At 41.0% G+C, this 26,482-nt stretch overlaps 1 protein-coding gene across 1 annotated transcript in view; it reads right to left on the bottom strand.

The window, feature by feature from the left end:
* Positions 1–22,388, bottom strand: part of EFCAB14 (EF-hand calcium binding domain 14) — a 35,593-nt gene extending 13,205 nt beyond the window's left edge. Inside the window, exons 1-6 of the mRNA XM_005894233.3 lie at positions 22,178–22,388; positions 21,218–21,974; positions 19,457–19,605; positions 14,284–14,429; positions 3,765–3,863; positions 366–476 (exon numbers count right to left, since the gene is read on the bottom strand). Of these exons, the coding sequence (XP_005894295.2) occupies positions 366–476; positions 3,765–3,863; positions 14,284–14,429; positions 19,457–19,605; positions 21,218–21,399 (687 nt within the window). The 5' untranslated portion in view covers positions 21,400–21,974; positions 22,178–22,388. The remainder of the gene's footprint in view (positions 1–365; positions 477–3,764; positions 3,864–14,283; positions 14,430–19,456; positions 19,606–21,217; positions 21,975–22,177) is intronic.
* Between the last annotated feature and the right edge of the window lie 4,094 nt (positions 22,389–26,482).

Here is a 26,482-nt window from a genome sequence, read left to right as displayed (position 1 = left end):
AGAGTGAGAAATAATCCAGTGTTGTTTTAAGCCACTAAGTTTTAGGGTGATTTGCTAATGTAGCGATAAATAAGACACTTCCTCACCCTCTTTCCTTCTTTTCCATTTTATTTCTGACACATTCCACTCTGAGAATGGTATCTTAGTGCTGTACCTCCTTCACCACATTTGCAAAAAACTCGGCTTTTCCTATCTAACTTAGTTTACAGATTGTAGAAAAATCAATAAACACTGTCTATTGTCTATTTTAAAAAGGTGCCTAGTGTGGTCTGTTTAGGTAAGTGGAAAGTTAGTATCACACGATAATACAGAAAAGGGCAGGCGGGAGTGTGCTGACTTTCCGTAGCATTTGTAGATTTCCTTACCATGTCACTCTGTAGCAGCTCCATGGTTTTCTTGTGTTCATCCACAGTCTTCTGTATTGCTTCAACAGCAAGATGGACACTATTTAAAGTGTTGCCAATGGAAGCTACACTCTGAATAGAAACATGGAGTAGGGTCGCGTTTTTCCCTTTTTGAAATTTTTAATAGCTTTATTAAGACACAACCGATAAACAATAAATTGAACATATTTAAAATGTATAACTTGCTAACATTTTGACACACATGCACACACACATCTGTGAAACCATTACTGCAATCAAGATAATAAACATCAATCACCGCCAAGTTTCCTCACACCCCTTTGTAATTCACTCCTCCCCACTGCCAGGCAACCACTGATCCACTTTCTATCACTACCTATCTATTTATCTATATATGTCAGTTTGCATTTGCTAGAATTTTATATAAATAGAACAGTGAGTGAGCATGTAGTTTTTTTGTTGTTGTTCTGGTATGGCTTCTTTCACACAGTATAATTATTCTGGGATTTATATACGCTGTAGCTACTCAGCATGTTGTTGAGTAGCATTCCACTGTATGGATACATCACAGTTTATCTCCTGACCTGTTGATGGCCACTTAGGTTGTTTTCAACATTTGATTATTACAAATAAAGCTGCTATGAACATACACATACAAGTCTTCATGTGGGCATATGTTTTCATTTCCCTTCATCATATGCCTTCTTGTTATCACAATACTCAGGAGTGAATGTCTGATCATATGGTATGTATTCTTAACTTGTTTATTCCATCTCCTCATCAATACTACTATCCTCAGTCTGTTCTTTGTTAGCCACTCTAGTGGGAGTGCAGTGGTGTACCACTGTGATTTTACATTAAACACTGACCTAATGGAGGATTATTTCAAATATCTTCCAACTATGAATTCCATGTAGCTTGTGCTGACACAATTAACCAGAAACTACACACACACACAATTTTCATAGAGGAAAGCCAGAGCTTTCCTAAAAAAAAAAAAAAAAAGCACTAGTTTATAAACCTGGGACTCGTAGGTAAAGTTCTCCCACAAACTGTCTCTATCAAGCCCTGCAGGCAGATGACCAGAGGTAACACGGTAGATTGCCACTCTCAGGAGAAAATGATGACTTCTGAGTAAAAATAGGTGGAGCTATTTCTGGCTTTGGGAAACCCAACATCGCAGAGATGAAGGGAAAATTTCATTTGACAGCATGTTTTCTTCTGCTTTAGAATCCCATCAGTAACTACTGAGTAGAGTTTGATACGGGTAGTAGCTTATTTGCTTTCATTATGTGTAAGGAGCCCAAGTGGATTGGGGACTTAGGAATGTAATTCAGAAACTGTCTTTTTAAAAACAGCTTGTTCTAAGGGATCATACCAAAGAGTGTTACTAATTTGGTAGGTTTTGGCCTTTCATTAAGATATACTGACAATTTTATAGTGTCCCATTAGTATTTTTAACCAAGGGTATTTTTATTATACCGATAGCCAGTCAGGAATCCAAGAGAAAAAGAAATGTCATTTTCAACATTAAAAAAAAAAAAATTACAGGAGATACATTGAAGTTATGTTTTTGAGAAGACCTACCACTTCAAAACTGAGCCACTTGTAATAAAAGTAGTGCCTGACATTATAAATGCACAGGATTGCAAGGAGACAACATGCTGGGCAGAAGTCTCTAAGCAGGGATGTTACCTATACAAGCTCTGTTGTTACAGAAGCTACAAGCATTCAAAGACATCCACTGTTAGAGAATCCTCACTGACTGGATGTATGAGCCCATCAGGATGCAAAAAGATAGTAAGCTCTTGTTTAAGATTTTTTTTTTAAGGAAGCAGCTGACAGCACCAGGTGAACTCCACAGTAAAACCCTGAACCTAGTATTCTCACCAACTGCAAAGTGCCTGGCACATACTGGAGGAAGCCCCACAAATATTTATTGAATTAATGAATGTGAGAATAAATCAATTTCCTCTTCGAATGCGAGACTGCCAGAATTGCTTCTGTATTGAAGGCTACAGAGGCTTACTTTTTCCCCACTTGGCCTTTGGAACAATGGCAAAAAGAATCTGGTCTCATCTGGTCCCTAATTTTTTTTTTTAAAGTTGTAAGCAGATGACCATATTGGACAAATAGCAGACTATAGAGACTGTGCACACACAGTGTTGTGGCTGTAAAAGTTTCGTTTCTGGCTTAGGAATTTCTCATTCCTTGCTGCAAACGATTTATACATTTATAGAGGGTGGTGTGGGGCTCCCCTGGTGGCTCAGTGGTAAAGAATCCACCTGCCAACGCAGGAGACACAGGTTCGATCCCTGGGTCGGAAAGATCCCCTAGAGAAGAAAATGGCAACCCATTCCAGTATTCTTGCCTGGGAAATCCCATGGACAGAGCAGCCTGGTGGGCTACAGTCCATGGGGTTGCAAAAGAGTCAGATATAACTTAGAGACTAAACAGTATCAACAGCAACAAAAACAGGAGCCTGGTACATAATTAAATCAAACTCATCACATGTTGACTTTTAAAAGTCAAAGATTCTAGATTTGATACCATTGTCTGGGGTTCTCTGCTCCAGAATCTCTTCTTTCATTTCCTGCCCTAGGGCCTCATTTCGCTTGTGTGCCCTCTTTTCCTTCCATTCCCAACCCATTCTCCCCACCCAGGTCTAGAGATCCTCACATATTCTTCATTTGGTTGGTCACTGCCTCTTGCTCTCGGCCTGAATCCTAGGGATCAAGTAAACAGAAATTCTAAAGTACTGTTTGCCTAGGGCCTAGAGTCTAGCATACATACTGAAGAGTGACTTGCTTAGAGGGTGTGCCCCTTCACCTTTATAAAATAAAATATACTGTTTTCTAAAATGCTTTTTTACCAATTTATACTCTCAGCAGGAGTGTTCGAAAGTTTTCTTTGCACCACATCTTTGTCAACATTTATCATATCCCGGAATTTTATTTGTACTTCTCTAAATCTTTTTTTTTAAACCAAAACCAATAAAAACACAGACACCAAAAACACCTCTCTTTCTCAATTATGGAAAATAAGAGCAATTTAGGGCAACTCTCATGTACAACTGCTCTACTTTCATAAAGACACTGTGGCTGATGAACTGAAAAGGCAAGTAATGAAAAGCAAACCCACACACGTTAACATAAGAGTCCCAGCAAAGCACTCCTGGGATTTGGAAAGCCAAATAAAATGGTGTGAATACATATAAACCATAGTTAAAGTCACCTGTTGCAAATCAAAAGCCCAACTAACCACACCAAAATAGAGATGTCTTGAACTCTGCTACTGTCTTCTTCGAGTAGCTGATTTCAAATACCAGCCTTTCAAAGGAAATTTGCAAGAAGGTAGAATTACAGTTGGTTAATTTCAGTATCTATACACAGCACTTACCTTCTGAAGTCCCTCTACAGTGGCAGGCAGGCTAATTAAGTCTGCAGCTGACTTGACATTGGCTTTGAGGTGGTTTACTGCAGAAGTCAGCAGAGAAATCTGAAAGGAAGTGAGTAATAAACAGTGAAAACAGAATCTGTAGAACAAATGATCGCTTCACACACACTGCAGTTGATGAGGATTGTCAAGGCACCTTTGGACGCCACGTGATTCTGCAATCCAGACATTCCGCCCCGTCAGCTCACAGGAACAGAGGAACTCTGTGGAGTACCTTGGACAGACCTGAGGTGTGGAAGGCAGCAATAATACCCCTTCTCTCCTGGCCAGGCCAAAGAGGGAAAGGCAGGTATTATTCTTTACCCGACTCTTGGCAGCTACAAGATCCAAAAATCTTAAATTACCCAAAAGATGCAGTGATTATAATACAACCCTTAAACAACTGTACAGGAAGAAAGCTAATGATCAAGGACCTCTGAAAGATTTCATTTTGATAAAAAATACCACCTCAGTTACTTACTGAACTTTTGTTCCTACCCAAGTGGGAACATAAAGTAAAAACCCATCATCACAAAATATAGTCGACAGGAACTGAACCTGACAACTTGAATGGCACTTTCAACTACTTGGGGATTTAGTTTTGGTTTAACAATGTGATTAATATTTCAGACTCAATTGCTCAACCAAAGCACTACTTTGGACCCTGAAGGGGCTCAATAAATACCCACTAACTTGCTGGCTGACTGATAGACTGAATGTATTAAAATAGGAATTGAATCAAAATAAAATGTATCTTCCCTTCTGTGATTTAGGGATAAAATTCTAAATAGCTGGACTCCTCTCTTGAATGAGAACTGGGGGAACCTGTGTAATATGCCATTTCAGGTTGCAGAGATCATACTCCAACAACTGCAATGTAGCTGAAGATGCAGTTCCACACTGCTTTCCTGTCCCAAATTCGAGGATGAGGACACAGACCTATCAATAGCAATTATATTCAGAGTGGCCTCACAGAGTAATCAAGGAAGGTTCTGGGCACTTGTGACATGCCTAACCCTGTGGTAGGCGTAAACCTGACCCCTTATTCTTTTCTTCAACACATATCTGGCACATTCTCTGTGCCCAACACTGCGGAGAAAGTAGCAAACAAGACCATGAGGTTTTGCTCTCATGGAGCTTACATCCTGGTAGAAAGGTGATAGAAGAACAAAGAAAAAAAGTATTAGATAATAACAACTACTATGTAAAGTATTTAAAGAGAGCTCCTGCAGTGAGCAGCAGCATGTTCTGAACAAGGGAGTGCAGTGGGGAGCCCTGGAACTTTTCTCCCTCTTTCCTTTTAGGAGGGATATGTTCAGGGGTGTCAGACCATTTTGCTTTCATTCATTCTCTCATTCATTCATGCGTCCTGAGTTACAGTCATGTCCAACTATTTGTGACCCCATGGACTGCAGCCTGCCAGGCTCCTCCATCCATGGGATTTTTCCAGGCAAGAATACTGGAGTAGGTTGCCATTTCCTACTCCAGGGGATCTTCCTGACCCAGGGATCAAACCTGGATCTCCTGTGCTTTCTGCATTAGCAGGTGGATTCTTCACCACTGAGTCACCAGGGAAGCCTTCTCATTCATTCATTCCTGCAACAAATATTTATCGAGCCCTATTTTATTCCAGTGGTGAACAACACAGATGTCAGTGATCATTGGTGTTTACATTTTAGTGCAAAGAGACACAGAATTTCATATAAGAAAAATATTTAGATAGTAGGATGCATTAGAGGAAAATTAAAATAAGGTGACTTGATGAATGACTGGGTAGCTACTTCATACTGGACTATCAGAGAAGGCCTCTATTAGAAGATGAAATATAAGATGAGATACAAATAATAAGGAATTAACCAGCCAGATCAAAAGTACATTTCAGCCAGAGGGAACTGCTAGGTCCCGGTGTGGGGAAGAGCTTGGCATATTTGGAGGACAGAAAGAAGGCCTAGGGGCAGGAGCGAAAAATGAGTGAGAAAAGGAGAGGGAGAGGGGAGGGGAAGACAGGGGAGGATGGAGAGGCAGAGGTAGGGGAGAGGGATGGAGATGAAGGTACCATTAAAGAAACAAGTACTAAATGTGATACCAAATAAAGTCTGAGAAAAGACTATCACTGTGGGCTGAAAGGGACAAGCTTCAGTGAAGCAGGACTCAATCAGACTCTGCCAGAGAAGTAAGAGTTTTATATATAGAATTAATCAGCTTTCCTTTCTAGGTTAGAAGGGTGAGTGTGGCATCAGTGAGTAAGTAGGAAGCAACAACAAGAATACTCTTCCTTCACAGCATTTCTCAAAGTAACAATGATTTCTTTACGTGTGTGATTTTAAATTAAGATTTCTCTCCTCCACTAGACTGTAAGCTCCATGTCATCAAGGACCACCTCTTTTTTATTTTCCATAACACACCTGGCACAAAGATAGGCCTTCAATAAGTATCTACCAAATGAATGAATGGCTAAGAATGAACACTCTGTGGCTGAGATGGACACTGAGAAGGCGAGTCTGAGCAGAGCAGAGGGAGGAGGATAGGAAGCAGAGATAAAATTACATAAGTGTGAACTTATTTTCCTCACTGGGAGTATGGTATAACAACAACCATCTCATAGGGATGTGTGATGGTTTTAAAATATGTCCAAAAATTCTTTGATGGTCCTCCCTCCAAGAGGTGGACACTAATTCCCTTCCCCTTGAGTGTGGCCTGCACTCATGACTCATTTTTGGTCCACGGAATAAAGTGCACGTGACAATGGGCAACTTTGGAAACTAGGTCATAAGAAAGCAGTAAGTCTTTTTGTTCTCTCTTAGACCACTTGCTCTGGACAAGCCAGCTGCCATGTTGTAAGAGCACCCAAACAGCCCCATGGAGAAGGCATGATGGGACAAACTGAGAACTCTTGCCAACAGCCCTGTGACTGAGGATCCTTCAGTCCCAGTCAAGCCTTCAGATGATGCAGCCTTGATACTATATTTTAGCTGCAACCTTAGATCCTTGCCAGAGCAACTCAACTAAGCTGCTTCCAAATTTCTGACCCAGAAAAACTGTGAGATGATAAATGTGTGTTGTTTTAAGTCATCAAGTTTTGAGACAAATGTAACACAGCAACAGATAACTAATACAGGCTATGAGGATTAAATGAGATAACTAGAACTCTTAGCATAGTAACTGATACAAACAAAATACCAAATAAATGTTAGCTCTTTAATAATGAAATTTAATAAGCACTTAAACATGGAATTCTCTGTGTTTCAAAATATTCAGACAAATCATCAACATTCCAACTTTATCCATTTAAAAATAAAATGAGTGAGAAACCTCAGCCCCAGAGAGATACTTGCAGCAAACCACAAACTCTTAAGAGCAGCAATTACATCAAGGAGGTTTTAACCATGCCTTTAAAAAGGTATGAATAATATTGACGTCTGAAAAGCAATAAGGAAACAGGTATTCTCATGCATTGTTAATGGAAATGTGAATTGGAGACACTTGTTAGATGGTTATCTAGCAGTATCCGTCACAACTTGAAATGTTTATACCCTTTAATCCAGCAACTTCATTTCTAGAAATATCTATCCTAGAGGTTACTTGCTTAATCAAAAAGAAGAAAATACCTAGGAATAAATCTAAGGAGGTAAAGGACCTGTACTTGGAAAACTATCAGACACTAATAAAAGAAACAGAAAATGACATAAACAGATGGAAACATACATTGTGTTCATGGATTGGGAAAAAAATCAATCATTGTTAAAATGACCATACTACCCAAGGCAATCTATAGATTCAATCCAATCTGTATCAAAATACCAATGGCATTTTTCACAGAATTAGAACAAATAATTTTATATGGAAACACAAAAGACCTCAAAAAGTCAAAACATTCTTGGGAAAGAACAAAACTACAGGCATCATGTTCCCTGATTTCAAACTATACTATAAAGCTACAGTAATCAAACAGTATGGGACTACTGGTACAAAAACAGACACATAAATTAGTGGAACAGACCAGAGAGCCTAGAAATGAACCCACACTTATCGGGGCAATTAATCTACAGAAAAATACTGCAAGACTATACAGTGGGGAAAAGATAGCCTCTTTGACAAATGGTGTTGGGAAAACTAGACAGCTACATGCAAAAGAATTGAACTGGACTACTCTCTCACACCATGCACAAAAAAGATCTGAAACCGTAAAACTTCTACAAGAAAACACAGGCAGTAAGCTCTTTGACACTGGTCTTAGTAAAATTTTTTTGAATCTATCTCCTTAGGCAAGAGAAACAAAAGCAAAAACAAACGGGACTTCATCAAACTAAAATGCTTTTACACAGTGAGGGAAACTACCAACCAAATGAAAAGGGATTCTACTGAATGGGAGAAGTTATCCGCAAACAATATATCTGACAAGGAATCAATACCCAAAATATACAAAGAGCTCGTACAATTCAACACCTAAAAAAAACCCGATTAAAAAATGGGCAGAAGATCTGAACAGATTTTTTTCCACTGAAGACAGGCACATGAAAAGATGTAACATCACTGATCATCAGGGAAAAAGCAAATGAAAACTACATGATATATTGCCTCACACCTGTCAGAATGGCTACTGTCAAAAAAAACAACAGATAACAAGTATTGGAGAAGATGTGGAGAAAAGGGAACCTTCCTGTAGTGCTAATGGGAATGTAAACTGGTGCAGTATGGAGATTCCTCAAAAAATAAAAAACAGAACTACCATTATCATCCAGCAGTTTCATTCCTGGGTACTTATCTGATGAAAATGAAAACATTAGAAAAGATGTATGTTTCAAATACTCCCTTAAACAGTTCTTAAGCAAACATAAAGTTGAGACGCACTATCAAAAATAAAAGTGATAAAAGCAGCCAGAGTACCCTAATAAGTTTCAAATCACTGTATAAAATGATTAAAAAATGACTATGCGTGAAATGGCTTTAGCTTTAATAAAAGTTCCTGCTTTAAGTCAGGAAATTAATTTTTGAAAAAATTAAATCAGTCCGCACCAAAAAGAAAAAAAAAAATAAGAATATGCACCTCTATGTTCACTGTAGCATTATTTACAACAGAAAAGATATACAAGCAACCTAAGCGCCCATCACAGATGAATGGGTTAAGAAGTTGTGGTGTGTACTATATGCACACACACATATACATACAAAGGAATATTACTCAGCCATAGAAAAGAATAAAATCTTCTCATTTGTGACAATACAGATGAACCCAAAGGACATTATGCTATGTGAAATACATCAGAGAAGACATTGTAGGAAATCACTTATATGTGGAATCTAAAGAACAAATAAACAAACATAACAAAACAGAAACAGATACAGAGGACAAATAGGTGTCTGCCAGAGGGGAGGGGTGTGGGGGAAGGAAAGAACTAAGTGAGGGAGATAAAGAGGTACAAACTTCTAGTTGCACAATAAATGAGTTACAGGCATGAAATGGGCAGCCTGGGGAAGGCAGTCAATAACTATGTAATATCTTTGTATGGTGACAAAAGTAACACTGGTGATCACTTTGAAATGAAAATAAATATCACATCATTTGTTGTGTAACAGAAACTAACAGTGTTACAGGTCAATTATACTTCAAAAACAAAGTCACAAAAAGAGACCAAATTTGTGGTTGGTTACCATAAGGGGGGGGGGTGGAGATGGTGGTGGTAGTGGGGAGGGGAGGGAAATTTGGAGGAAGATCGTCAAAAGATAAAAACCTCTTGTCATAAGATAAATAAGTACTAGAGATGTCATGTACAACATAATGAAGATAATTAACACTGCTGTATGTTATACATGAAAGTTGTTAAAATGGTAAATCCTAAGAGTTCTCATCACAAGGAGAAATATTTTTTCCTACTCCTTTAATTTTGTATCTGTATGAGATGATGGATGCTCAGTAAACATACTGTGATAATTATTTTATGATGTAAATCAAATCATTATGCGGTACACCTTCAACTTATACAGTGCTTAGTGTTAATTATAGGTCAATAAAACTGGAAGAAAACGTAAATTTAAAAAAAGATTATGCTCACAAGCATAAGATGTATGCTTAAGACTTTTCACTGGTTTCTTATTTGTAACAGCAAAACACTAGAAGACAATCTAAATGTCTATTACTAAGGATATAGATATATTGAGTAAACAGAGAAAGCTGTAGAATATATATCTAATGACTCCATTTATAAAGTCACATATACGTGTGCACATGTATACAAAAACCTATAAGCTAATTCATATTAAAAGCTATTGCTGCTGCTGCTGCTAAGTCACTTCAGTCATGTCTGACTCTGTGTGACCCCACAGATGGCAGCCCACCAGGCTCCCCCGTCCCTGGGATTCTCCAGGCAAGAACACTGGAGTGGGTTGCCATTTCCTTCTCCAATGCATGAAAGGGAAAAGTGAAAGTGAAGTCGCTCAGTCGTGTCTGACTCTGTGTGACCCCACAGATGGCAGCCCACCAGGCTCCCCCGTCCCTGGGATTCTCCAGGCAAGAACACTGGAGTGGGTTGCCATTTCCTTCTCCAATGCATGAAAGGGAAAAGTGAAAGTGAAGTCGCTCAGTAAGTGTCCGACTCTTTGTGACCCCATGGACTGTAGCTACCAGGCTCCTCCATCCATGGGATTTTCCAGGCAAGAGTACTGGAGTGCGGTGCCATTGCCGTCTCCAATTAAAAGTTATTACGATTTTGTAAATGCATATAAAGTGAACTGTAAAAATGTAGCCCAGACTATTGACAACAACTATGGGGACAGGGAATGTGTGTATCTGTGTATGATGGGGGCACATACAGAGATGGCAGTGAAGAATTTTCTTAAGAGTTTTATGTGTATCTTACTATTAAATTTTATATAAGAATATGTTCACATATTACTTGTGAAATTTTAAAGACAAAAGATGGGAAGGAAATAGACACATAGGAAAAACACATCACAAAGCTTTGGGAGGTGCGTGACAGATTTCCTTGGCTAGCCCTTTCCCCATGCCCTCCACTGGGCCTTCCAAGACTATCTTAACATGCTCAACCCTGAAGCACTGGGAAGGGGTCTCTTCCACGTCTGTTTTATTCAATGCCCCAGAGCACATACAAAACTGGCTCTATACTGTCTTGACGAGCAAGGATATGATTATTCCAAATACCGTATCAATTGTGTGGTTACCTTTTTCCCACCTGAGGGAACAACTCCTTTCATTGACAAGTGGCCAGATTTTAAACAGACAACAAGCTGTGTTCTGGGTGAAGTGATCTGGGTAGAGCTACTCTTCCAGGTACTGAACTATCCTGATCACAAGTATCTGGACAATGGTCATGGCCTCACAAATGGCCAGTGTGGCTAACTGGCAGCTACCATTTCACCAAAACTAGAGGAACAGCTGAAAGCCAAGGCAATGAAAGATGAGGTGCTATCCACTTCTCCCCATGCCCCAAGTGCTCTAGGCCTGGGCTATCAGCTGACTCACAGAAAGAATATGCTCTGGAGACCTGACCATTCATTTTCCTCTAAGTGTTCTCTTAGAGGACCATTCAACTCCTCTAAGTGTTAGAGGACTTAGAGGACTTCATACTCACTTATATGACCTGGATCACACACTGGTCACCAGGATTCAACTACAGTCCCAAAAACCGCAAAGCTGGATTCTGTTTTTCAGCACTCCTCTCTTGGGTGGACTAATGCTCACATCTGTGGAAAACTACTGCAAAGCTGTATGTGTAACTAGAATGAAAGGCAAGGGACACTCTCCCATTACTGACATCAGAGGCTGCTTAGGTCTCTGATAGACCTAAGAATTCTAGAATGTTAGGTTGGATTTGAGCATTATAAAACTTATCTCTAACATCACACAATGCAATTCAAAGAGTCTAAAAAGTTGAATTAAATACAAATCACTAAGAAAAAAAGCCTCTACATTCCAGCCAAAAGATGAGTCATGACTTTCATGGATATTACATGACTTTTCATTAGCGAAATTAAAAATAGCTACTGTAGACCATTTGCTTATTAGACCATTTTATACTATAAAGTCTGAAATGTTGCTTTTCTGCTTTGGGGTTAAAATTAAGTGCTCTTTAAATAGTAAGTAAAAAAGTTACTAAAACAGATCATCATTGATTATAAGCCCTGATATGGACTTGACTTCACATTCTTTCAGCTTTATCTACTAAGCACAACTGCATCCTTTAGAGGCTATAAAGATGGAAGGTAGAATAGAAAATTGGAAAGAAAATAGGTTTCTACAACTTGAATATTTTGTTAGCACTGCTACACAGCAGTTGACCTTGGGTAAACCTCTTAACCTCAGTGAGCCTTGGTATTCTTATCTGTAAAATGGAGACAGCACCTCCTACTTCATAGAGCTACAGAAGCAAAACAGGATATCTCATAAGTGCATCTAATAGAGACCTGCATAAAGAAGGAATTTAATAGGTGGCAGTTACTATCTTACGTGCCATCATCATTATTTCTGTGCTCAAAGCTCAGACGGAGAAGGCAATGGCACCCCACTCCAGTACTCTTGCCTGGAGAGTCCCATGGACGGAGGAGCCTGGTGGGGGGCAGTCTATGGGGTCGCAAAGAGTCGGATATGACTGAGTGACTTCCCTTTCACTTTTCACTTTCCTGCATTGGAGAAGGAAATGGCAACCGACTCCAGTGTGCTTGCCTGGAGAATCCCAGGGACGGCGGAGCCTGGTGGGCTGCCGTCTGTGGGGTCGCACAGAGTCGGACACGACTGAAGCGACTTAGCAGCAGGAGCAGCAAAGCTCAGAACACAATGGACAACCTTCTGGTATAATTAGATGCCTCAGAACTGCCAAAGAACCCACAGTTTGCCCCAGAGAGAGACGCTAATTATTTCTCAGTGCTTCATGGTGGTTTACTTTCACTTGTACTCTCCGGCCAAACTGCTCATTTGTTCTGTGAATACAAGCAAGGCCAGAGTCTATCCTATATTTCTTATAAAAAAAGGAGTGAATCCCTGCTTTTTCCTTATTACTAAGAGTCCAAGGCTAAATGATAGTCAATAGTAGGTGCTCTAACCCATCAATTATTTCATGATATTTATAAAAATGAAAGACAACTAAATAAAAAATAAAATATCATAAGGCAGCATTATATTAAGACAAGTGATTGTTTTCAGAAACTTTTATTTCAGTCACGCCCAGGTGGCGCTAGTGGTAAAGAATCCAAGTGCCAATGCAGGAGATATGAGACAAGGTTTCAATCTCTGGGTAAGGAAGATCCCCTGGAGAAGGAAATGGCAACCCATTCAGTATTCTTGCCAGGGAAATCCCATTTTCAGAGGAGCCTGGTGGGCCACAGTCCATGGGGTCACAAAGAGTTGGATGTGACCAAGTGTGTGAATGTGTGTGTGCACACACACATGTATGTGTTTACTGCATAATTATGGAAAATATATCTTACTGTAGGTTCCAGGCAAAAGTCTAAAAGCCACTGCCCTAGGCCATTGATCTCCGGTCACAAGTGCTGGCCTGTGCTACTCCCAAACTACTGCTGAAAGGAGCGGGTAGCTTCAAAAACATTGGCAAGCACTTTATTCTAGCACAGTGCTCTCTGCCCTGACTGATTCTGAACTTTGTGACTCCACTCTGAAGAACAGAACATCCTCTTAGCCACAACAGGAATGACAAAGCTATTTTTAAGGACTTTGTGCGGGGACCATTTACTTGGCACTTGAGTTTTCTTTTCAGTCAATGCTTGTCTTTCTTAACTAAAGCACACAAACTGAGAACAAGGGCTAGAGCCACCAAGTTGCAGCTGCCATACCTTATTCACATAAGATGCTCCATCAACATCCTCTGAATACCCTCTTTTCCTCTGGCAGTCCCTCTTTCGGCATCAATGTGAGATCTGGCCAATTTAGGGACTAGAAAAGTTTTGGCTCTAAGCCTACTTGCCTGGTCAAGGTATTTAACCTAGAATAATAATTATCATTAGCTGCTGATAAGTTTCCAGTGTGGCAAACAGCATTACACCCCAAGGCTGTCTGTAAGTTCTTAAGAGTTAGACTTGAATTGCAACTCAGTATCTTACTGTGATCTTGAGCAAATTACTCAAATTCTATTAAGCAAAATAAGCTCTCATGATCTAATAAAAACCATTTATCCAATTTTCCTGGGGGGGTGGTTAGACAATACATTGTTAAATTTAATATCTACTCTGCTCCTTAGGAAAAACTGATTCATGAATTTCTAACTCCTTCTAAGCTGCTCTACTTGGTAAATCTCTGCTCCTCTGTAGAAAGGGTTAACATTTTAACCATTTGGTAAATGCATAACTATTATCTATTTTAACTGACTTTAATGTGTTGGGATCACAGTATGCAAAGCACCATTTCAAAAAGTAAAACAATCTGAAGTGAGTTCCCTACACTTACTGATACATACTAGACAGACAAAATGAAATATTCACAGCTTATACAGAAAGACAATCACACTTTTGCTACCTGCTTATTCATTTCTGTGATGTTTATCCAGACATTGTTCAACCCGAGCTGTCCAGATTCAATCTTCTCAAGTTGTTTTTGTTTGCTGAGTAGTTCTTCATTAAGTTTGGGAATTTCTTGGAATGAGCTTTTCTGATTAGATTCCACTAAAAGTAAACATAAGAACAATCATAAATAGCCATAAATTTCCCTCATGGCTCCAAGATGAAAAAATGATCATACAGCAGGAAAGAAGCCAGATTAATGAAAGTTAATTCTGGGAGGATAATGACAAATCTTATTTATCAACTCCACTGTTCTTTTTATTTCTGTAAATGTGTATCTTTAACACTAAAGCTTATTTAACTGGGGCTATCTCACTACTGGCAGTACAACTTTTTTAAAGCCAGGTGGCTAAAAATGATAACAAACAACATCAGCAGAAACAGTTAGACTTGAATTGCAACTTGGATCTTGAGCAAATTATTCAAATTCTTTGAGCTCACTTTCTTCATGTGTAATACAGTGATAATTCTAACCATCCTGTGAAAATATTTTAAGTGAAAGAAGGCTGTAAAGCACTAAACACAGCTGGCCAGGCGTACAATAAGTGATAAATAAATGTTAAGTATTGACCTGCTCAGTTAAGAAACTTTCTAATTGGTCAGCAAAGATTTATAAGCTTTACTCCATTAATGCTCAAGGTGACAGCCTAAGTTATATCTCTAAATGATTAAATTTATTTTTTCTACCTCAAATTGGTCAAATGCAAGATAGGTTCTTATTACCTTTCAAGTGCTGCTTTGACAACTAAGATTTTAAATCTTTTTCATAAACCGCAAACAGTGCTTTCTTAAATCTTAAATCAACCCAAAAGCTCAAAGTGAGATAGAAGATAAAGAAAAATGTTAGGTGAATTTGGCCTTTCTTTTGAGAAACAGCGTCTTCTGGATGGTTTAGAGATTTGCCAGCCTGAAGGCAGAGGCCTGAAAGAGTGCTTTCTCTTCATTCTTTACAGTATTTTTTATTTTTATGGAAAATAAAATATTGATAACGGCTGGTCCTCCAGAATAAAACCTATGTCTTTCTTTCAAAGCCACAGACTGCTTGATTAGTTATCATGTGCTCTTTTTAAAATAAAAAACTGGCATAAAGGGACAGATATAAAACTATTTACTAAAATCTTAAGTTCGCAAATTTTTTTTGTTTCTGTAGGTTGGCATTGAGAATACACCCGGCACACTTCAGGCACTCAGGAAGTATTAAAGACTGGATAAATCTGGCCTTTGCTTACCTCTCAACCATATATCTCATCACCTTAGCTACACTTTGGTCTACTTTCCAGCTAAGTTGATTTTCCTGACACACCAACCTCTTTAAGCCTCAGCGACTGCACACCCTAGCCTCTCTGCCTAGCTGACTTTTGCCCCTTCATTTCCTCCACCTTAGCCTAGTTGATTCCTTTCAAGATTCAGCACAGATAGCTGGCCCCCACCTGAGGCCACTGGTACTTCTTTACAACTACCAACTCTACTGAGCACTGAACATGCTGTGCTGTAATTATTTACTTATCTGTCTCCTCCATCAGACTGAAGAGAGCTGCCTGAGGGCAGGGATCAGGTCTGATTTAGTCACGTATTCCCAGGGACCAGCACAGTCCCAGGTACATGGAAGCATTTAAATGCTTGTCCAGTGAAATGATTATAGGGTATAAAATGGAGTTAATATTATCCTAATTAAGTTAAACAAGGAAAACTCAACAAATAAAACAAAAGTCCCCACAAAAATCAGGGGGTGGTGGTGGTATCCTCACTGTAAACAAACCCACTATCTGAAAATTTAGAATTATTAAAAGAAATTAGACATTTTTATTCACTTTTCAAAAATATGTGAAGGAGTTCTTTATAAATAGTAGCCTTGGCTAAGTGCTTTTAATGTAACATTTGATTTACACAGTTTCTAGGAATACATTCATCTCATTTAGTAGGAATATTTTACCAGTCAGTCTAAATTAACGTAGCACTTAGCACCCAACTGAATTTTGAATTCAGTTAGGTTATAAAGAAAAGCTTATCCCACACATATCTGCCATTGTCACACGGTAAAACACTCTAAGGCTGGGAAAGTCTCTCTTTCCTGCAATCTATATGCATTAAGTAGAAAAGGAAGTAAGACAAACAAGTAAGTAACTTGGATTAAAATTATTAACTAATAAACATATAAATCTGACAAGCTCTGCAAACGGTTTAAATCCTGAGGACTGTGTGAGCCAAGAAGGGATTATATTCATTATCTGATTTGGGGATTTTTAGGAGAGAAAAGACAAATAAAGGCACTCTGATTACATACACGGAATGAAATACAGTAAACAAACTTACGATTAATAATAAAAAAACTTACGATTACTAACTCATGTTCTTTCAACATAGAAGCAACTCATTTAAAATTTAGTATAATCCGACTCAAAAGAACTTAGTTAACTCTTTTCCTGATCTTTAAGAAGAGGAAATGAAGATTTCTGCACATTTAGATACAACACATAATGCCAATAGTAATATTTTATATTTGTGCATCTTTACAGTTTACAAGATACTTTTATGTAATTACTCATCTTGTAATTGAGCCCCTACTATGTGCCCAGCCATGTACCTGGCACTGGTACATATAAAAGAACCTGAAATTCTCAGTCTGGTGGGGAACAAGGCATCAGCCCAGAATTACTATAGAGTGTGACAGATGTTATGACACAGGAATGCCCAAGGTGCTTTTGTAGCACAAATTTATCTTTATGTTTTATGGATGGGAAAATGTAGGCTCAGAAAGAATAAGTGACTTGTCTGTGTTTCGTAGCTTGTAGTAAGTAAGTCAGGATTCAACAGTCAAACTTTCTGATTCTAGAAAGTTTGGAAAGGAAAGTGCTAGAAAGGACGAGCACTCTTCCTAGAACACTTCAGCTGTCACAGATGCTTACACCCTAGCACCCTTATTAGCATAAGACCATTTTTAAGTTCTGCATGAAATGACCAAACTGCTACTCTGTATGACCAGAAACAGACATGTTTGACTTATCAATACTGTCCTTCTCTTCCAAATTCTTTCCCCTCCGTCTAGCTTTGAGTGATAAGAGTGGAATGGCTGGGAATAGAATCTTCCTTAGAATAACTGAGGAGGTCTTCTGGAGTACCTGGTTCTAGAAAAAGAAAACTGAGTGAAGAGTTTCAAGGCCAGACAGCACTTTTAGCTTAAGGATCAAATTACTCGTTGGCCTCAAGGAAAAAATACCTAGCCTATCTGCTCTGCTTTCTGCTCCAGATATCTCAGCAATCCTGCCTCCTTTTCTCACAAGTGTCTTGGAAGATAATGAAATAAATGACAAGGTGCTCTGAATTTTTTAAAAAGATATTTAAGCCAGACCAGCAGGTAGTCTTATTTCTACTATCCTCTTGAAAAACAAGAAATAAACTTATTGAAATATATTTAAAGTAGCAACATAATTCACAGAAAGATTATGTCAGTTTAACAAGACTAACGTCATTTAGCTAAGAGAATGGTTTTCCCAAAAAGCCTCTTACCAAGTAGTCCACTAAGGTTCAGCCTACAGACTGACTTATAGAGCCCCAGGCCGCACGTCTATTCTCTCTGAGAAGTTCTGCTTTAGATAGTATAGGTGCTAGCATATCTATTGCAGCAAACCAAAGCCCGCAGAGCAGCTGGACTGACAATTCCAAATCTGCTTCATTCAGCTGGCTGGCAAGTATAGCCAGGGTCCCAGGGGAATGCTGCTCAGTGGTAGAAAGCAGGTCTCACAGTCCAGGGCACAACTCCTGGCATCTCCTGAACAGAGTATTTCCAGGAATTGGTATTAACAAGTGCTCAAAACATATTCGTTGCCTGATAGATTGTTAGGTCTATTTCACTTGCATGCACTGGAGAAGGAAATGGCAACCCACTCCAGTGTTCTTGCCTGGAGAATCCCAGGGACAGGGGAGCCTGGTGGGCTGCCTTCTATGGGGTCGCACAGAGTTGGACACGACTGAAGTGACTTAGCAGCAGCAGCAGCAGGTTAAGTTTGGAACTTAACTAACGGCAGGCAACAAAGAGAAACTGGGGTGAAGGAAAGCTAGGGTGTTGTGATCACCTAGGGCTTACTTCTAGGAAGTAAGGAAACAACTCTAATTCTAGTTCTAGGGACAGATTTCTTTATTGAGAAAGCCTAGTGGTCAGTTTGCTGGAATGTTAAAACTGCTAAAGTTAGGGTATTTGTGATTTTGTAATTAACCTGAAACTGGTTCCTTAGCTTAGAAATTAAAAAAAGCAAACAAACTGATTTTATTACTTTTAATAAAATTCAGGTTGTAATTATAGCTATGCATTATTTGTTAGTTAAAACAAAGACTGACTAAAGTATCTTTTGGGTATAACTTTCTTTCCTTTTTTTGTAATTTGCTGTTGTTGTTTTAAGATTTTTATTAGCTTAGAAAATTAACCCTTGTAACCTAGAACCAAAGATCTCAGTGTTGCTAAAGATCTTTAGGCTAAAATAGGTTGAAGCTGCCATGTAAGCACATCTCTCAGAAAAAGGACGTTGGATACAAAATACAAGTTTAACAATTTAGAATATATAAAACTCTTCAACTTCAAAAGTTTCTTAAGAGACACTGACTCATGAGACAAATATTTATTTGTGACTCAGCACACAGTAAGCACGCCATACACGCTGGGTATTATTATTACTGCTCAGTACTATGCTTCTCTAGGTCTTTCTTAAGGAGGATATTGTCTGATAGACACGCCCACATTCTTTTTCAAATGGCCCTGTGAAGAGGAAGGAAACAGCCTAGTGTTGCTACTGCCACTTTACAGTTGGGAAACATGAAGTGGCAACAGGTGGAAATTAACCAAGGTTCTAGAATCCTGGATCTCGGCCCTTCCCTTCTATGCTATAAACACCGACTGCAATGCCATTATTTCAGATGCTATTTGTCTCAATGATGCATAAGCGCTGTGTTTTGTTTGTGCATTTAAAAATAAACATTGCATTCAAGCCGATAGCTAAGAAAGAATTTAAAAAATGCTGAAAGGAACATGTAATTGCTTCATCAGAGTGAGCAAAAATCTTAATTCAGTGTGGTTCACTTTGTCCTAGAACCTGGCAAAGAGTCCAAAATTATATTTTGAAAAGGTGACCACTTACTAGTTCGGAACTTTTCCTTGAGGGAATCCAGATCCTCCTTCAGAGCGACTTGCATCCACACCAGGCCAACGCAGGCCACGACACAGGCGGCAAGGATGACAAACGCACAGAGGGGATAACAGATCCTGCAGCATCGTAAATAGTCTCCCCTGATCATAAGAACAAATTCAACCAGGAGTATGAAAGGGATTATGAATATGGTTTGATTTCAAATAGCACATGTGTGGGCATGCAATTAGCATCTCTAATGAATAACCAACCCATTTACCAGGGAACATAGGGTAACACACTTAAATCTGAACAGCAGGTTGAATATGTCAAGATAATATGATCCAGGAAGAGTTCATCTATTGGGGACAAACTTCTCATGAAATGAGGGAGTTTCTGAGTTACAGGAAGCACCTGTGGGCACTGCAGCTCACTGCCATCATCATCAATTCAGGTCTTTGGAAACTGACTCAGGTTAGGGAAGTGTAAAGATCAGAGTTTTCTCTGCCATTTATTACTGTACTGAATTCACTTATCTATCTAGTTCTCTCTCTCAAATATATAGTCATTCAAGAGGACCTTGTTTCACTTTATTGAAACTTTATAAACTTTTGAGTAAGCTTTATTGAAAATGGAATGAAAAAAACTAGAACAGTAGGTTAAAGTGGACACCTCATACACTCCAGTTGATTGGTTCAGAAGGAAACATAGGAAGGAGTTAGATTTCACATGAAATGTCAACCAGCACTCAAGGTCTAAACTAAACCAACAGGGTAACTGTTCCAGTTAACTATTCCACTTCATCAGATCTTCATAGCTGAAGCCCAGGATTGCCCTGAATTACTTCACCTGGCAAAGCTCATTAGAAACCAATCTCTCTCTTTAATATAAAAGGACAAAGACATTCCAAACAAACAAATCTCAAAGGATTTGATCTCTTTTAGCATCCTAAGCTTCAGCCTAGATCTTGCTTTCACATTCTCAGCAGCATACTCTTTTAATGTGCTCCTTAAGAGAGTCCAAGGGCACTTTAAAGATTCCCTTCACCCCCTTCCTACTGTAACCCTCAATTCCCAACGTCTTTGTGTTTACTAGAGGAGGGCATGGCAATCTGCTCCAATATTCTTCCCTGGAGAATCCTATGGACAGAGGAGCCTGGCACGCTACAGTCGATGGAGTCACAAAGAGTCGGACACCACTGAGTGAATAACACTTTTACTTGTGCTCAGTACTGGAGGGTGTTACCAACTAAAAGTGGTTTGAAAAAAGCTGCCTTTTCTTTCTGTCTCCCACCCTCCATTTCTCTCAAGGTTCATAGTTTTTACAGAATGTCCTTCATCATATCCCCCATTACCAGATTCAGACCCATCAACAGTGGGGGGGGGGGAACCCAAACAAACAAATAAAAAACCCTGCAGTCTTAAGGTCCCTGTGTCTCCTAAATTTAACAAGACCTTGTCTCTCAAATTTTTCTCTCTCCCTATGTCCCTATTCTTAGCCTCTTTGCTACTCTCACCGGGCTCTTGGCACAATCCCCAAGTCCACATTTCCACCCTAGATTCAGAGCTCTTTGTACACTTAGAGACAGATCTCTAACTTATACTTCATTCAGAACCTGAACACATCTTCTCCCTAACATTTTTCCCTCCTTGTGCCTTCCGGGGACTATACACTTTTTTCTTCCTAAGAACTCCCCTCTCCTCTCCTTTCCTTCGCCCCCTTGGTGGTGCAAGGAGATGCCTTTTCCCATCCCAGCCTCAGCACTTTACTCACTTGACAAAGCGAGAGCGATTTCCAGCTACACCAAATTCCTCTTCCTCTTCTGAGCTGGACTCGGAGTCTGAGTCAGGAGGCTCCGTGCGAAGCAGGCGGTGGCCTGAGCCTTTCTTGGGTTTCTTTCTACGGCTGTCCCCAGCCAAGCCGATCAATGCATTGAGCTCTTTGCGCTTTTTCATCTTCTTGTGTGGGGTAAGTGGAGCACCCACTCCTGAGCTGCCAGGTTCGTACCCGACACCCAATTCTCTCCCTGCTTTGGAGCTGCCTTCCAGGGTGAGGAAGCCTGGGCCAGAGCCCTCTGGTCACTCCCACCCAGGGGTGGGACTGACCAGATACGCTAGGGGCTGGAGATTGGACTCCAGAGGAAACTGGAACTCAGATGAATGGGGCAAGTCACATAGAGACGGCCAGGGAGCTGGTGATCCAAATGGGTAAAGGCCTATGCATGGAGTGCCAGTTACTTAAGAGGGTATTGGGGAGCGGAGCAACTTTTGTCTCTCAGGATAAAAAGTCAAGTCAAGAATAAGAGATTCTGAACCCTGGTAAGCAGACAATATTTCTAAAGGTACTCCAGGAGCTGGAAAGGACACACAGATAGGTGTTTTGGACTTCCGGGGCAGGATTTCCAATGAAGAGAAAAACAAGAAACTTGGTTCTTGAATGGGAACACACTGGCAGATGCAAAGCAAGACGGTGGGAACGCGCTGGTCTCTCCCCAGATGGCAGCAGGAGGGGGCTCCCAGCCACTACAACCCTGACAGAGAAAATACCCGAGTCCGAGATCACCGTCCTCCGGCCTCCGTCCCGAGTTTTAAGGGAGTCAGAGGCCAAGGAAGACCCAGAGCCCAGCCTGGAGGATTCGGCCTGAGAGGAGCCAGTCCCGCGCCTGGGAAGACCCCAGCCCTGCTGTCTGGGCCTGGGGGCGCGGTGAGGAGGGGTGACCGCGGCTCAGCCCACCTGAAGCGCTCCCGCCGAGTTTGAGGTGTTCCGGTACGGGCGACTCTCGGCAACTCACACGCGCCGTCTCCACTCCAGCCGTGACTCCGGCCCCCGCTCCGGCTGCGGCCGCAGCTGCTCCCAAGTCGCTGGTGGCGGCGGCGGCTGTGGCCGCAGGCTCCAGACCCGGGCCATCGCTTCAACCCCAGCTCACTTCCCCTTTGGCAGCGGCCGCCGGCACCGCCTGCCAGTAAGGCGCACTCCCATTGGCCGGATGTTCCCTGACGTCACGCAAGGGTGGGGGAGGCGGGGCGTTAAAGGCGCAGGCTCCGGCGCGGGCAGACTCCCCTGTCGAGGAGGCTCCGCCCCCAGGAGAGTGCCAGGGGACCTTCTCTCACCTGTTCTGGGCCGTGTGTTGTTTCCAGAGGAGCAGGGATGAGCCAGGCAAAGCACCCAGCTGGATAAATTTGCTTGGGAAGTTCATCACCGCATGGGCCCCTAGTTGTGACTAACCCAGTTTAGAGGTGCCAACCCTCTGACTTTCCAGCTGTTTATTAAAGGTTTAGGCGTGTTACAGGTTAATGACCGGGTTGAACACATTCATTCATTCATTCTGTAAATATTTATTGATTACCATGTGTCAGAAACAGTTCTACCGCTGAGGATACAGCAATAAACAAAGTAACCACTGTCCCTGCCTTCCAGGGTAGGGTTGCCCGATTTAGGGAATAAAAATACAGGACGCTTAGGAAAGTTTAAATTTCAGATAAACAACGATTTTTTTTTTTAAAAAATGTAAGTTTATCTCATGTAACGTCTGGGACATCTTCATACTTAAAAGTTATTTTATTTGAAGTTCAATTTTAACTGGACGTCCTGTGTTTTATCTGCCAACCCTGTTCCTGCAGTTTATACTTGAGTGGAAGGAGGTGATAAATATTATGGGGGAAACGGAAACATGATAAAGGGACGGGGAGTGCCTCTGCGATAAGGGAACCTTTGGTTAGAGATTGGGAGGCAGTGAGGGAAGGAGTTGTGCAATGACCCCAAGGAAGGAGTGACATGGAAAACGTGGTGTGGCTGGACCTGAAGAGCCAGCTGCTGCTGCTGCTAAGTTGCTTCAGTCGTGTCCAACTCTGTGCGACCCCATAGACGGCAGCCCACCAGGCTCCTCTGTCCACAGGATTCTCCAGGCAAGAAGACTGAAGTGGGTTGCCATTTCCTTCTCCGCTGAAGACCCAGAGGAGAGCTATAAGAAATGAGGTCAGACAAGCATCAGGAGCAGATCTTGTAGGGCTTGAGGGACTACTGTGAGGACTTTGGGAAACCATTGGTGCTTTAAGCTCTGGCTTAGATTTATTTTTAAAGATCACTCTAGCAACTGTGTGGAAAAGAGAATTAGGAGAGAAAAGGACAAGTAAATATGATGGCAATAGTGGAGATGGTGAGCATTCTGGATGCTTCTTGACCATAGAGCTAACAATATTTGCTGATGGTTTACAGAGCAGGTGTGTGCAAAACAAGGAGTCATAGATGACTCCAGAGTCAGGTTGGAACAGCTGGAACAAAGGAATTGCTGTTTACTGAGATAGGAAAGAACAGATTTGCGGCAAACTTGAGAAGCCAATTCAGTACTCAGATGGACTGTTTGGTACATCTATTTGGAATTCTGGGTAGAGGTTGGGTCCTGAAATATAAATCTGAGAGTCTCCCATGTAGATAGTATTTAAAGCAAAGTGCTTTGAACTACTCGGAAAAAAGTCATTTAAAGTAATTTTTTAAATACAGTTTTAAAATTTATTTTGGCTGTACTGGGTTTTTTGTTGCTATGCAGGCTTTTCTCTAGGTGTGGTAAGCGGGAGCTACTCTCTCGTTGTGGTACGCAGGCTTCTCTTGTTGCAGGTTCTGTAGCTGTGGCACGTGGACTTACTAGTTGCGGCTCCCGGGCTCTAGAGCACAGGCTCAATAGTTGTTGCACAGGGCTTAGTTGCTCCGTGGCATGTGGGATCTTCCTGGATCCAGGGTTGAACCCATGTTTTCTGTACTGGCAGGCAGATTCTTTACCACTGAGCCACCAGGAAGCCCTAAAGTAATTTTTATATCCTAAAGTATAGCCCTAAAGTAATTTTTTATATATTGACACTTCTTACTGTGTCAATCACACTGCCTTTGTCTAGGGATACCCACCCAAAGTCTGGGCCTGTTTCTTATTTATCTTTATGTGTCAAGTCCAGAGGTAGAAGATCCGATATATATGTGACATCTATGTAGGTGGGCAGAGTTATATAGAGGTATGAGTGGAGGTTTGGAATCAAGAGATCTGGGATGAAATCATTTAGAATATTTACTAGCTCTGTCAACATGGAAGCCATTTAAATCTGAGCTTCAGTTTTCCCCTCTGCAAAGTGAGGATTAACGTCTATTTCACAGGACAGACACGTGAGAAGATACTTGTGAAAGTGCTTTTGATGTCCCCCAAACGTGATGCAGTTATTTTGGTTTTTCGTTTCCTTTTGTTTCTAGAGCTGTGCTACCCAATATGGTAGTCAGTAGTCACTAGCCACCTATGACAATTTAAATTTACATTTTGCTTAATTAAAATTAAAAGTTTAAATTAGTTCCCCAGTCCCACTGGCCACTGTGCTCCCTAATCATATGTGGTTATTGGCTATTGGGCAGCAACAGAACAGTACATTTCCATCGTTACAGAAAGTTTTGTTGGACAGCTCTGCACTAGCATCTCCTTGAAGGTGTGGTACTGCACAGGAAAAGGTCTCGACTTCTAGAACCATTTCCCAAACACGTGCTGTGGTCATGAGAAGCCCAGGCATAAGGAGTGACTCAGAGAAGGCAGTGGCACCCCACTCCAGTACTCTTGTCTGGAAAATCTCATGGACGGAGGAGCCTGGTAGGCTGCAGTCCATGGGGTCGCACAGAGTCGGACACAACTGAAGTGACTTAGCAGCAGTAGCAGCAGCAGCAGCAGCAAGGAGTGACTGGCTCAGGATGGCCCTTCCCATGGCCCTCCTGTGTTGTAGATGTTACATATATACCAAGGGAACCTGGGGCTGAGGAACCCAAGGGAGTGAGGTGGGGCCAAAGCTGTTTCACCCAGCTGCAATGACATCTGGTCAGCCAGGCCCTGCCCTCTCATGCAGTGGACCAGTCATGGGTGGGGAGGTTGGAGGAGGATCTGTGATTCAGTCCCACTGTCCGCCTTTTTGTCTATTGCTCTTTAGATAACACGACTTTCAGTGTTGGGCAAACATCCCATGAAATACTGAGACTTTGAAAACTACTGGCCAGGTGTCTATCTTCTCTCAGAAGCTCTTGGTACTCTTTATCTTTCTCCCTCAAACCTGGACCCTCAAGGCCAAAAATTAAGCCAACCCTTTCAGAGCAAGGGCTCCTGCACTAAGGAGCCATGTGCCTTCCCACACCAGGACCTCTCAAGGTTGTGACCCATCTGTTCATTTGGGGATGTTCACATTATGATTCTGTGTCTGTGCAGCCCTGTTACCCATTCAAAACTTGTTTGGAATGCACTAAGATCTTGGGTAAGTAACTTTCCCAAGCGACCCTTATTTAACTTATTAACTTATATGCAGAGTACATCATGAGAAATGCTGGGCTGGATGAAGTGCAAGCTGGAATCAAGATTGCTGAGAGAAATATCAATAACCCCAGACCTGCAGATGACACCACCCTTATGGCAGAAAGTGAAGAAGAACTAAAGAGCTTCTTGATGAAAGTGAAAGAGGAGGGTGAAAAAGTTGGCTTAAAACTCAGCCTTCAGAAAACTAAGATCATGGCATCTGGCCCCATCACTTTATGGCAAATAGATGGGGAAACAGTGGAAACAGTGACAGGCTTTTTTTTGGGGGGAGGGGGGGCTTCAAAATCACTGCAGATGGTGACTGCAGCCATGAAATTAAAAGACACTTGCTCCTTGGAAAAAAAGTTATGAACAACCTAGACAGCATATTAAAAAGCAGAGACATTACTTTGCTGACAAAGATCCATCTAGTCAAAGCTATGGTTTTTCCAGTAGTCATGGATGGATGTGAGAGTTGGACTATAAAGAAAGCTGAGTGTGGAAGAATTGATGCTTTTGAACTGTGGTGTTGGAGAAGACTCTTGAGAGTCCCTTGGACTGCATGGAGATCAAACCAGTCCATCCTAAAGGAGATCACTCCTGAATATTCAGTGGAAGGACTGATGCTGAAGCTGAAACAATCCTTTGGCCACCTAATGAGAAGAACTGACACATTGGAAGACACTGATGCTGGAAAAGATTGAGGACAGGAGGAGAAGGGAACAATAGAG

The sequence above is a fragment of the Bos mutus genome, chromosome 3 (genome assembly GCF_027580195.1).
Source record: "Bos mutus isolate GX-2022 chromosome 3, NWIPB_WYAK_1.1, whole genome shotgun sequence".
Classification (NCBI taxonomy): domain Eukaryota; kingdom Metazoa; phylum Chordata; class Mammalia; order Artiodactyla; family Bovidae; genus Bos; species Bos mutus.
This window is presented reverse-complemented; position numbering and strand designations above follow the sequence as displayed.